The 13,941-nt window shown below is 42.9% G+C and overlaps 1 protein-coding gene across 2 annotated transcripts in view; it reads right to left on the bottom strand.

Moving 5' to 3' along the window:
- Positions 1-271: 271 nt before the first annotated feature.
- Positions 272-13,941, bottom strand: part of RARS1 (arginyl-tRNA synthetase 1) — a 187,700-nt gene continuing 174,030 nt past the window's right edge. For both annotated transcript variants that reach the window (XM_077473486.1, XM_077473487.1), the window contains one exon: positions 272-468. In XM_077473486.1, coding sequence (XP_077329612.1) covers positions 359-468 — 110 coding nt within the window. In that variant the 3' untranslated portion in view covers positions 272-358. The remainder of the gene's footprint in view (positions 469-13,941) is intronic.

Below are 13,941 nucleotides of genomic sequence, written 5' to 3'. Positions count from 1 at the left end.
TTTTTTTTTACTGGTCACATGTGTCTGTTAGTGCACTTAAAAGGGCACCTATACCATATATTTTGTATAAGCACTGTTGTGTTGTGTTATTGAAGTGAATAAAGGTAGGCACCTCCTTTTTCCAGAAAAAAAATATTGCAGATTGAAGTGGAAAGGATACATTTTGTAAATTTAAAATACAAAACGGTTTGCACAGCCACTCCCCCCCCCCCCCCCCCCCCAAGATGAGTGTTTTATATGAGTCTGTATTAAGAAAAAAATAAGAATAAAGTGAATTAAAGAATTTTATTCTTCAGTTTTTGGAAAGTAGACATCTGATACAGTTGCATTTATTTAAGAAATATAGCTCAATATGTTCTCACATCCTCTGGACTGGTTTAATGTCCAAGATTTCAAACCCTTTGGCCATTACGGCAGCTGTAGCATCAGACAACAACATCCTGCCCATGTTTATCTTGACAACGTTACCTGAAAAAGACAAACCATGTTACAAGAGCAGAACATAAGAAACGGATGTGTTCATTGGTGCCATGCATATATTTGACAGTGTTTTTTTCAGCAAAGCCGCACCAATTACAAAATTTTAAATACGTGATAAACTACAACTATTATAAGGAAATGTTTGTTCCTCTGTCTGTCTGTACTACCTGTAAGCATTAAAGTACCAAAAACAAAAAATATATATATTGCATCTTACCCAGTACATAGATGTGGTGGCTTGATTTGATTTTTTTTTTTTTTACAGGGGTTCCTCCCCCCCCCCCCTTTATTTTAACTTCATGATTCTAATAATAATATACTTCCTGTCCTTGGTCAGCTACACTTACTCACTGTATCTATGGAGGAAGCCATGGTTGCTACCCAGGATGGACTTAAAACATGCCTTTAATCTCCTCATTTCCATTAGATGGGGCTTAGAAAGATTAGTGGTTTTAAAAAAAAAAAAAAGATATCATTGCTCTTTATGCTTCGGGGTCAGTTCACAAGAAGTCACAAGATTACTACATTTCTGGCAAGATTAAAGCGGTTGTAAACCCAGCTTGGTCATTTTTACCTACAGGTAAGCCTATAATAAGGCTAACCTGTAGGTAAAATGTATATCTCCTAAGCGTGAACTGTTTAGGGGATATTCACCCTGCATGCAGCCAGTGTCATCACTGGCACATGTGTTCCGAAGGTCCAGCATACCTTGCAAGAACTTCAGAGCTTCGTGCCGCAAACCGAGGGCTCCTGCACATGTGCGGGAGTGAAGTCATTGCGGCTCCGGCCAATCATATAGCTGGAGCTGGTGAACCCGGAAGAAAGACAGGGGGAACATGTCAGCCCTCTCAGCGGTGACATTAGAGCGCAGGAGGGCTTTGTTCCAAGGCGAGTATTTAATAATGTGCTAGTATGCAATGCATGCTAGCACAATATGCCATTGCCTTGCAGGTTTTTGGGTTTTTCTTTTTATTATACATCCACGTTTTACAATCGCTTTAACATGTTTTTTCCTGTACTTGCTAAAAACTTTATTTTTTTTTGTTTTTTCCAAGCTAAGGACTGGTAAGATGCAATATATTCATTATTTTTTCATGGGTTTAGATATCCTTTAAGGATGAGAGGGAGAACAAAAGACCTCACACTGAATATCCTGGTCCAAGTCCATAGTCCCCTCCTGCCAGTTATGCCTTAAGGCCCAATTCACACTGGAGCGGTTTTCAGGAGCTACAGCGCTAAAAATAGCGCCTGGAAAAAAAACGGCCCCTTTCACTCCAGCGTGAAAGCCGGAGGGCTTTCACACTGGAGCGGTGTGCTAGCAGGATGGTGAAAAAAGTCCTGCTTGCAGCATCTTTGGAGCGGTGTATTCACTGCTCCTAACCATTGAAATCAATAGCACAGCGTGACTATAACTCCGGAAAAGTGCCGCTGCAGCGGCGATTTGCGGGAGGTTTTAACCCTTTTTCGGCTGCTAGTGGGGGTTAAAACCACCCCGCTAGCGGCCGCAGACCGCCGCTAAAACGACGGTAAAGCGCCGCTTTACTGCAGAAACCCGCACCGCCCCAGTGTGAAAGGGCCCTAAGAGGAAAGTGTGAAAACCTGATTACATAGGCAAATTGGGTCAACTTGGGTAGATACTACACTTAGAGACTTATTCTACCTATATATAAACTTTGAATTTCAACCAAACTACAAAGCTGAATAACCTATGTGTTTACCTCTTTACACACTCTTGTGATTTTAATACTCCTGCCTGCCATACAGCCTACCCCCCATGGTGACACCACTAGTTCCTGTTGAGACATTTTTCCTCACCTGTCTACTCACTAGACTTTGAATTGGCATACATTTCCTATAAGCTACATAGATCTTTCAAACAACTGAAAAATACTGTTTTGTTTTTTTAATAAGAAAACTTGGATTTCTTTACAGTCATAGGTGCTGTAATTGCCAGTAGTGATCTTGATAAAATGTACTTTAGACTGGATTCACACCGTTTGTGTGAAAAATAGGATTTTTAGAACTTACCTGTAAAATCCTTTTCTTTAAAGTACATCACAGGACACAGAGCCATAGTAGTTACTATGTGGGTTATAGGCCATCTTCAGGTGATGGACACTGGCAAGCCCTAAATTAAAAAGTGCACTCTCTATATAACCACTCTGTTGGAATCAGACAGGAATTTGTATTATACATCTACACAGCTGTTTGTACAGCCGAACTCAGCCATATTGATGCCAGGCAGTCTCACATGTTTAAAAGCAAGGAATGTGACACAATTTGAATAGCAGAATGAGTTCTATTCAGCCCACCTGGAATGTACTGAACTTCAAAGATAATATGGCGCCGGCTTGTCTGCAAGAACAAAAGACAGCTGGTGGGGCGTCCGAGATCGAGCCACAAGATGGCAATCCAGTCGGAGCAGTTGCAATTCATGGGCAGACACTGCCCCCCAGAGGCCAAGTATGGCAGGACTTTACGAGGTAATTAGCCTGGGGGGAGGAAACGCCCCAGAGACGCTGATTGGCCTACGGGAAAGATAGGATGGGCAATGGGGTGTGGTATGGCTGAGGTATGTTTAACAAAAAGGGTTGCAACCATGAGTTGGGTCTCTCCTCTTTATTCTATCATGAGGCGTAGCTGCGAAGGTCGGATAAGTATGGCTTATATTATACTTTGATTGTATGCTATGTATTATTGTAACTTCTATTGATACCTTATGCACGCTGTATTATTTCCTTGGCAAATAAATGAGATTTGATTGATCTTAGACCGTGTATTGATTTCATAGACAAGGGTGGTAGTATTGTGATATTAACAATAACATGTGCTTGGCGTAATTGATAGATTAGCTGAACTATAGGGACTAGACAAAGGAATACATAACTGATAATAATAAGAATAGAGTGAATTGATCAGTTACTTCACACTCCCACTACTGGGAGTACCTCGGTTTTGTAGCAAAGCAATACACATGTATACCAAAGAAGGGAGGGACCTTTGTGTCCCGTGATGTACTTCAAAGAAAAGGATTTTACAGGTAAGCTGTTATAAAAAGCCTATTTTCTTATCCTACATCACGGGACACACAGCCATAGTAGTTACTATGTGGGATGTCCCATAGCAATGCCAACTGAAGGGAGGGAGACACAAAAAAGTAGGGCACCAAGAGACTAGAGGACTCATACTGCAGCCTGCAGTACACTGCGCCAAAAGGCGATATCCTCATGACCTTTTACATCTACTTGATAGAATCTGGTAAATGTACGGACTGAAGACCAAGTTGCGGCCTTGCAGATTTGAGCCATGGAGGCTTGGTGATGCACTGCCCAAGAAGCACTAACAGCCCTGGAGAAGTGAGCTTTAATGTGAACAAGTACTTGATGAATCCATTTAGAAATAGTAGGATTTCAACGCTGCCTGTCCTCTTTTAGGACCACCTGGCAACACAAACAAAACATCTGTTTAATGAATCTGAGCGGACACTTTCAATAGACTTTGACCACTGTCACAACATCAAGAGATGTATTGATCTTCCTTCCACAGAACGAGGTTCTGAAAATAATTAAGGCACAACAATATCCTGGTTTAAATGAAAAAACCAATACTACCTTTGGTAGGAATTCAGGATGAGGCCGCAATACAACCCCATCCTTATGAATAAACTGATATGGCTCTTTACAAGAAAGAGAAAAAAAAATGGGGCGGTCTGGATACTATCTCTTAATATGATACAACTCCATACTCGAGTATACAAGCTGTATATGTACACTATGTACTTTTAGTATTGTAACAAATATGTTTATGGTTAAGCTATATTTCATGATAGTTTTTATATTTATTTACGACTATGTTTGTGAAACGCAAATTAAATCTTTATCAATATATTACATTTATTTGTTATGACCTCTATGAACAACTCATTTAATGTCCCATGGGCTAACTCGTTCTTTATTATATTTACAAGAAAGAGCAACCAACTCAGATACTCTTCCTTCAGAACATATGGCAACCAAGAAAAAATTTTTTCTTCCTCAAGAGGACCAAGGGAATATTTCGTATTGGCTCAAAAGGCTGCTTCTGTAAAGCCGAGGACTAAATTTAAGTCCCAAAGGTTCAGGGGTGACCTGACTAGAGGATTAATCTGCGTTACCCCCTGAATAAAGTTATGAACCAAAGAGTGTGAAGCAAGTGGTCGTTGGAAAAAAAAAAAAAACAACAACACAGATAAAGCCAACGTCTGGCCTTGATAGTACTCAGTGCCAGCTTCATTTATAATCCTATCTGTAGGAATTCAAGGATCCTACTATGACATATTTCCTGGGGTGCCAACCCCTGGATTCACACAGGAGACATATGCCTTCCAAATTCTATAGTATATGACTCCGGAGGCCGTCTTCCTAGCATAAACCAAGTAGAAACTACCGAAGCTAACAGCCTGCAATCTTTTAGAATGTGGGTCTCAATAGCCAAACCGCTAAATTTTGCATTTGTAAGGTTGGATGGCATACCGGACCTTGCAAAGAAGATCTGGCCATAGCGGTAGGGTCCCCAATCACCATTTTTACGATCTCAGCAAACCAAGGTCTCCTGGGCCACAAGAATCACCTCCTTCCCTTCTTGCTTGATCTTGCGAGGAGGCACGGAAGCAGCAGAACAGGAGGGAATGCATAGATCAGTGAAAAACCAAGGCATCTGTTCCATATACCAGCGGATCCCTTTGTCTTTGACACAAAGTTGTTGATCTTGTTGTTGAACCTGGACGCAAACAGATCCACGTCCGGAACTCCGTATTTTTGGAATATTGACAGAAAGCTCTCAAGGTGAAGGGACCATTCTCCTGGAAATAATTGTTGGCGACTCAAGTACTCCGCCTACCAATTCCCTATCCCTGGAATGAAAATTGCTGATAGGCAAGGAATGTTGTTTCCCAAGATAGAATATAATTCACCTCTCTCTGGCCTGCATGGCTTTTCGTGCCCCCTTGGTGATTGATATAGGCTACAGTTGTGTCATTGTCGGATTGTATCCTGACAGGACAATTCCATAGTCTGAGCATTCAGGCCTCTAGGGCCAGGCGTCCTGCCCACATCTATAGAATATTGATGGGCAAGGTCATCTTTGATTTGGACAGATGCTTCTTCAAGGACTGCTCCCCAGTCCCGAAGGCTGGCATCCGTTATTACCACCTTCCAGGTAACTGGTAGAAAGGATTTTCCTTTTTGAAGAGTTTTGGATATCAACCACCGATTGAGGCTCTGATGCACTTTGGGGGGATAAACGCCTTGGGATGTCCAGAGCTTGCACCTTCTTGTTCCAAGTTGACAGGATACTGTTTTGCAGTAGTCTTGAATGAAACTGCGCATAAAAAAAGGCCTCAAAAGAAGCCACCATCCAACAATTTCATGCAAAGTCGAATAGAAGGATTCTTCTTTGTTTTGATCAACTGAATCAGTTCCTTTATGGAACTGATCCTTTCCTGGGGAAAAACACCCTCTTTTGAGCTGTATCTATGATCTGCCCCAAGAAGTGTAATCTCCTTGATGGTTTTAAGGAGGATTTTTCTAGATTGAGAATCCAACCTAGGTATTCCAGGTAGCTGACTGTGGTGAACAAACATTGGTTTTAAGCGGGCTACCGATTGATCTTATCAAGTGTAGATCATCTAAGTAGGCTAGTATCGTTATATGTTGAGACCCTAAACTGGTTAAAGGAGGAGCCGGGATCTTTGTAAACACTCGAGGTGCAGTAGCTAGACCCAAGGCAGAGCTACAACTGGAAATTAAGATTTTTTACCTCGAATCATAGACATTTCTGGTGAGCGGGGAAAATCAGCACATGGAGAAAGGCACCCTTGAGGATGATTGACCACAGAAGTTCTCCCCCTTGTAGGATGGAGACTACTGATCGGATTGACTCCATGCCAAAAGAACTGTATTCAAAAACAGTTTTAGATCTTTGAGATCTAAAATGGGTCTGACATCCCTGCTTGTTTTTGGAATCATGAAAAGGTTTGAATAAAAACCCTAATCCTTGCTCTTCCAAGGGGACCACCGATTATCACTCCTTGAGGCAAGAGATGATCCAAAGCTAGAGACTTCTTTTTCACTGGATCTCTGGGAATGTTTGATCTGAGAAAATGAGGAGGGAACCCTCGGAACTCTAGTTTGTAACCTAGAGAAATTGAGGAAGCCACCCATCTATCTTGACATTGTTCCTGCCAGACCCTTGAAAACTGTAGAAGCCTTTCCCCCCACTCAAGAAAGCGGGGGTGCTCCTTCATAAAGAGGCTTTAATATTTTGTTTTGTGGGTTTCCTCCCCCAGGTCTTTTGGCCCTGAGACTGACCCTGAGGTTAACCTCTTAAACCTGACGGTGGAGGCCATCATGACTGCCTTGAGGCTGATGCCCCTGGCACTGGAGAAGTAGGTTTTAAAAGAAAAATGCTTAAACTTCTTTTAAACTGGTAAAAGGGAACTTTTACCATTAGAAATTCTTTGGATATACTTATCCAGATCGTCTCCAAATAACCATTCACCATGAAATGGGAAACTGGCCAAGAGCTTTTGCATGGTGCTTTGGCTGACCAATGTTTCAACCATAGGATTCTATGCACATGTACCAGTCCTAGCAGGAGCCATGAGGCCTGGAGAATATAATATTTCATAGCGTGTACTGTAAAACACAACGCTTCTGATATCCCAGTCAGATCTTGTGCCTGCTGATCAGGAATAATCTTGAGTACCTCAATAAACTGGCCCTTTAAGGACTGAGATACTCGGATCGCTGCCAGTGCAGGCTGAACCTGCGAGTGAAATATAGCTTTTAAAAAGGAATTACATCTTCTTATCTGTTGGATCCTTTAGCATATGAGCATTGTCTACTGGACAAGTTGGGTACAGAGGATATAGCAGCGTCAACTGCTGGAAATCCCCATTTCTTATAGAACTCGTCCTCCATAGGATAAAGTATTGAAAACTTTTTTGGAGGAAAAAACTGTTTATCTGGGTACTTACACTACTATTACGGAATACATAAGCTTTTTAGCCATGAATGGATAGGAAAAAGCATGAACAGATTGAAGAGGCTTTAGTGAACCCAAACCAGAAGTGGGCTCATCGATTGACTGCCCTAATTGGCAGTAGAAAATGTGAAGCGGACCAATTCAGTGAGAGACTGTACCAACCCCTGCGAACCTGATCCTTTCGTATTAGGTTCTTCGGACATCAGCCTCTTCCTGGTCCCTTGAGAAAAAGTTGTAATTTTTCGCCCCTTGTTCCTCAGCATGAGGGTCCTGAGCGATGAACGGGGACCTGTTATGCTTAGTCCCACTCTGGGATGCGATTAATGCATCAATCTTTTGCTCCAAACTTCGAATAGCTGGAGAAAAAAAAAACGACTTACAGGGGCTGTAATACTAAAAGCAGCTGCAACACTTGACCCTTCTGATGGCTCATTCTGACCATCCATATTACTCTCAGGGGAGGATGCCATCTTTTTTTTTAGATGGGTCTAGGCTCCCTAGTGCCTTTAGCCTTTCTAGAGCCCTTTTTTGAGGTGATTTTAACCTCCTTTCCGACCATAGCCTGATGCACAAAGCAAAGGTACTACCAGAAGGAATGCATGCATTGCTTGAGCAATAGTCCAGCTCTGCTGCTGCTGTTAATGCCCAGCCTGATGCAGTAGTAAGTGTCTCAAAGGAATGCCTGTGTCACCAAACCACATATATACCTTCGCTCGTGTCCCTCCGCAGCTTGCAACAGCAACAATGGTGCCATTAAAACACACATTCCCCACGTTGGGCATTAGAGGACGCCAACGCCGCACTAAGCCCCCCTCCAAGGTCCTTCCTCCCTCCTTTTGAGAGAAAGTTTTTCCTGTGGGTGCTCTGATCCTATGGGATCATCAGAGAGAAATGGCGGAGGGGGGTCTTGGAAGCCCGCCGAGCGGCGTGCCGTTTGCGCTTTTTTTTGCACGCTCTTTCCCTGAAGAAAAAAAACAGCACAGGGGGGAGTCTGGTGGGGAGGCAACCCCCCCCCCCCCCCCCCCGACTTACCAGAGGTCTGCTGCTGGCCGGAGGAAGAGAAAACTAAATTAAAAGGAGACATTCATAAGAAAATTTCTTAGAAAAACTCCACTTACCTTTCCCACCGCAGGATTTTCTGTGGCAAACCAAAAGAGCCAATTTTCACCCTTCACTGTGGGTTCCGTTAAACCTTAAGCTGCTGGGGATCCTCAAGGAAACCCACAATCCTGGACCTGTGACAGCACCACCACCAGTAAAACTTTATGGCCTTACTACCAAAAGTGCTGGATTCCGGGGTCCAGCTCTCTAAAAAGAGAAGTATTACAGACAAGACCACGTTTCTTCAGATACGAGGCCCAGGTAGCATTCAATTTGGCCAAAAAGACACTTTGAATGGATAAGGACTGCATGGCTAGCCCCAGCAGTGGAGCTCAGCACAGCACATCTTCACTAGTACCAACACTATTGGGAAGGGTTATATAGGGAGTGCACTCTTTAATTTAGGGCGTGCCAGTGTCCATCACCTGAAGGTGGCCTATAACCCACAAAGTAACTACTATGGCTCTGTGTCCCATGATGTATGATAAGAAAGGGCCGTATAGTTACCCTTTGGGCTTTTGTTCGCTCCAAGCAGGTTTTGCATTCCCATACAAGTCTATGGGATTGAAAAACCTACTTGAAACATATCAAATGCTGGCGAGAAGGAGGTCAACTGAAAGTCAAATGCATCTATCATATTCTGAATGATGTCAAAAGCATCTCAAAATGGACATCAAACATATGCTATGGACAAAAGCCAAAAAAAACACCAAACATAGGCCCCTTTCTCTGTCATACATACTGTAGTCCACATAGATGAATTGTAAGCCTAATAAAATTCAAGGGAGGTTTCATGGGAGACGTGCACATTTGATTAAAGCTCAAATCAGAGAGGAGCCTTTAATCTATTAAAAAAGAGACCCACTGAAAAAGGCACTTAAGGGTGGCTTGACGGAAACCTTTAGTAAGGAAAGGCAGAACTGTAGCAACATTAGAGGAGCCAGTAGAATGGATATACTCAGCTAAAAAAGGAATGTCTTAAAATACAAAAAAAAAAAAATGAATTACTCACTGAGGCAACTTTAACATTTTTTTCTACAAAATTACTTAGAACCTCCATAAATCAAATTTTCTGAAAGCAGAGGCCCTAGAGAAAAAATGGTGGGCAGTTGTAAATTTTTATGTCACGCAATATTTGCACAGCCATTTATGAAATGCAAATTTTCAGGAGAAAAATCAAGAAAAAAAAAAAACATTTTTAGGGATGCTCCATCTTCTTCTAACTTTATCATTTGTACCAGTATGTATCATTGCAGCTGGGTCCTCCCTAGGGCCATCCAACAATCTTTCTATTCTTTTCTTCTAATGTGCCAAGCCCAAGTGCTCAGTAAAACAAAATCCTATCGGTTATCCTAATTACCCTGCCCTGGCAGCTGGGGGGTGGGGTTGTTGGGTGGTATATGCAGCTACAACAATGCCACTCCAGAGTGTATATCCCTGTCCTGAAACCTGTCAGATTTATTGAAACTCAGGTCTAGCCTCTCTAACACTTTTGCTCTACCCTGTCTTCAAAATGTAACCCATCTACCCACCTCTGGCACCTATACCTCCATATCACCCTCTATATTGGTCCCAGCCATCCCCGGATAGGCAAGATCCAAACTCCATTTACAGGTAGTTGAGGTTACACAATGTTGCCAGCTGATTGTTTACATCCAAAATCTGGGATTCCAAACAAACAACTTGCTCACATCTTGAACAGCAGTTTTTACCCGTAACAGGTTATTCAAGGTACATATACATAAAGCAAGATGTGCATCTGTTGCATCACCACTCCTGTAGGATGTTACCCACTAACTTAATGGGGATAATCAAATTTTTTAGTTTAAAACGTTTTATATTATTTTTTATGAGCACCGTTGTACACTACATTCCAGGATTACTGCAGTTAATATCATACCTTTGGACCACACAAAAACAAAATATGGTGCACTCCCACACTATCATTTAATCTAGGACATATGGATAAACAAATCTTCCCCTTCAATCTCTGTGCAGAACTTACATTGTATCTACTAAGACATGCGTATATTTTAAAACTCTCCCTCTATAATTGTCATCTCAGTGGTCATCAACCCTGTCCTCAGGGCCCACTAACAGGCCAGGTTTGCAAGATAACTGAAATATATCACAGGTGATATAATTTGCTGATCAGTGATTGCAGTATTCTAGTCTGCATCTCCCCAAGGTAATACATAAAAACCTGGCCTGTTAGTGGGCCGTGAGGACAGGGTTGATGACCACTGGTCTATGCCATTAAGCTGCCCTTTATTCAATTAGATACCCTATAGCTGTACTCACTATTACCACAATATAAATGCGGCATTCTAACTGTAATGCCCATTATTATGTGACATTTGTAACAGTGTTTTCTTTTTAAATCAGTAGTTAAAAAAAGAATTTGGCCCCTGAAGGATATTGTCATAATGTGCTAGTAGGCATTGCTACTAGCACATTATGGCAGACTTACCTTAAAAGAAAGCCCTCCAGCGGTGCGCTGTGACCGCTGCCAGCTTCACCTGGTCTTCCACCATTTGTATGGCCAAGTCTTGATAATGTCACGGCCACGACACAGAGCTCTGAATGGACGGCACCATCTATTTAGAGTGCAGTGCGTATGCGCCGGTAATGTCACCGGCTGCTACTAAAGTTAGTATCACCTAAATGATGCTCATTATAGGCTTACCTATAGTTAAAAAAAAAATAATTAACAACCCCTTTAATGTACAATCTATAGAACTTCTATAGAGAAGTCTCTATTAGGCGGGGTTCACACTAATGCAAATTTAATGCGGGTTTCCGCACATCCAATTCGCATGTCAGCAGATTGTTACCGGCTCCCAATAGTGCCGGTTCACACATCTCCAGAGCGAATTGCACAGTCCCGTGCTACTTCTGGTCCGTTTCAGGTCTGAATTGAGCCAAAAATTCGTACTGAAGTCGGACTTGAAACATTGAACAGGGACATGCCGGACCCCTGCTGTGAGCCGCTCTGTACTGCAGTGTGAACCCAGCCTATAACCACTTCAGCCCTGGAAGAGTCTATCCGCTTCCTGACCAGAGCACTCTTTGCGATTGGGCACTGCGTCGCTTTAACTGAGAATTACGCGGTCGTGCGATGTTGCACTCAAACAAAATTGACGTCCTTTTTTTTCCCACAAATAGAGCTTTCTTTTGGTGGTATTTGATCACCTCTGTGGTTTTTATTTTTTTGCACTACCTATCATGACAATTACAGGCCTCTCTCATCTTTTTAAGTGAGAGAACTTGCACAATTGTTGGCCGACTAAATACTTTTTTGCCCCACTGTATCTGAAAGTTAACAATCCTGATGTACCGACATCTTGTTTCTTGAGGCCCAAAAATGTCAGGACAGTACAGATATTCCTCAAATTACCTTTTTGGAAAGTAAACAGAAAAATATTTTTTTTAATGATTTTTTTTTTTTTTTTTTTTAATTAACCACTTGCTTACTGGGCACTTAAACCCCCCTGAGTCCCAGACCAATTTTCAGCTTTCAGCGCTGATGCACTTTGAATGACAATTGCGCGGGCATACAACACTGTACCCAAATGAAATTTTTATCATTTTTTTCCCACAAATAGAGCTTTCTTTTGGTGGTATTTAGTTACAGCTCGGAGTTTTATTTTTTGCTAAACAAACAAAAAAAGATGCAAAAAAAAAAAAATCATGTTTTAATAGTTTGTTATAAAATTTTGCAAACGGGTCATTTTTCTCCTTCATTGAAGTGCGCTGATTAGGCGGCACTGATAGGCTGCATTGGTGGGCACTGATGGGCTGCATTGGTGGGCACTGATGGGCTGCATTGGTGGGCACTGATAGGCTGCACTGGTGGGCACTGATAGGCATAGTTAAGGCGGCACTAATAGGCACAGATAAGGCGGCACTGATGGGCAAAGATGGGCACAGATAAGATGGCACGGATAAGTGGCACGGATGGGCACTGATAGGTACCACAGATAGATGGGACTGATGGGTGGCTCTGATAGGTGGCACTGCTGGGCGGCACTGCTGGGCACTGATGGGCGGCACTGCTGGGCACTGATGGGCGGCACTGGGGTGCAGCACCTTTGAGGCAGATTTTGGGTGGCACTGCTGGGTGGCACTGTGGGCACTGCTGGGTGGCACTGTGGGCACTATGGGCACTGCTGGGTGGCACTGACAGGGGGGCACTTACTTTATTTCAGGATGGCACTGCGAGTGGCAGGTGGGCACTGGCAGGGGGCAGGTGTTCGTTTAAATTGCTGGCCGTGATCGGGACTGATGTCCCGAACACGGCCGCCGGCGATCTGCTTTTTTTTTTTCTCCTCGCGCTGTCAGCGCGAGGAGGAATACTAGCCGATTACCGGCTCCGTTTTATCACATGATCAGCTGTCATTGGCTGACAGCTGATCACGTGATAAGGGGTCGGGATCGACCCCTTACACGGATCGGTGATCAGGCGAGTCTCACGGACTCGCCGATCACAGAGCGCGCCGCGCGCGCCCCTCAGGGGGTGCGCAGGCCGCTCGTAACCGGGACTACGTCAATAGACGTAGTCCCGGAAATGTGGGTCCGCGCTATTGCCGTCATTTTGCAATAGCGCGGTACCCAAGTGGTTAAACAAGCTTTGACCAGAGCAATATAGTAACATTGTACTACTCTAGGGAAGTGATCACTTTTTTTTTTCTATACACAATGTGTTTGCATATAGCATTGCATTACATTGCTATATTGAAACATTTTACTGAATTAAATTGTTTTTTTTTTTTTTTTTTTTTTTTTGATCAGCTGAGATTGGTCAGAGCTAATCACATAGTACAGATGGGCTGTGATTGGCCCAGTCTGTACCATGTAATCACACTGATCAATCACAGCTAGCAACACAATTCTATACAATGGATGCTTGAAAGGAAGCCATTGATTGATTACAGCAGTCACATGGCAGCAGCAGTAAGCCGGTACAACGATCAGTCTTTGGCTGTGTCAGGTGGACGCAACTGGTGACAGATCGCACCCCTCGGTGGCCCCATGCAGGGAGCGACCTGGGTAGATGTCATAAGATGGGATCAACGAGAGGTCCCCACCAGGATTTTAAGTTGTAAACAAGTCTAAAAAATAGGCCTGGTCCTTAAGCGGTTAAAGGTTAATTCAGTAGTCACCAGTCTATGTAAAATCAGCACTGAGACATAAATTAACCAACATCTATAGCTCTTTGATTGTAAAGGGGTTCTCTTTAGTAGTCTTTTCAAACAGAGCAGCAGTGGTATTAGCTGCTTATCTCATTCTTATTCTTAATTGTAATCAGAAAAGAGACTAACTATGCTTTTTTTCCCA

Source organism: Lithobates pipiens, unplaced genomic scaffold (genome assembly GCF_037356315.1).
Source record: "Lithobates pipiens isolate NorthernLeopardFrog02 unplaced genomic scaffold, aLitPip1_a1.2 Scaffold_8, whole genome shotgun sequence".
NCBI lineage: Eukaryota > Metazoa > Chordata > Amphibia > Anura > Ranidae > Lithobates > Lithobates pipiens.
Note: the sequence above shows the minus strand (reverse complement) of the source record. Positions and strands in the feature narration are given on the sequence as shown.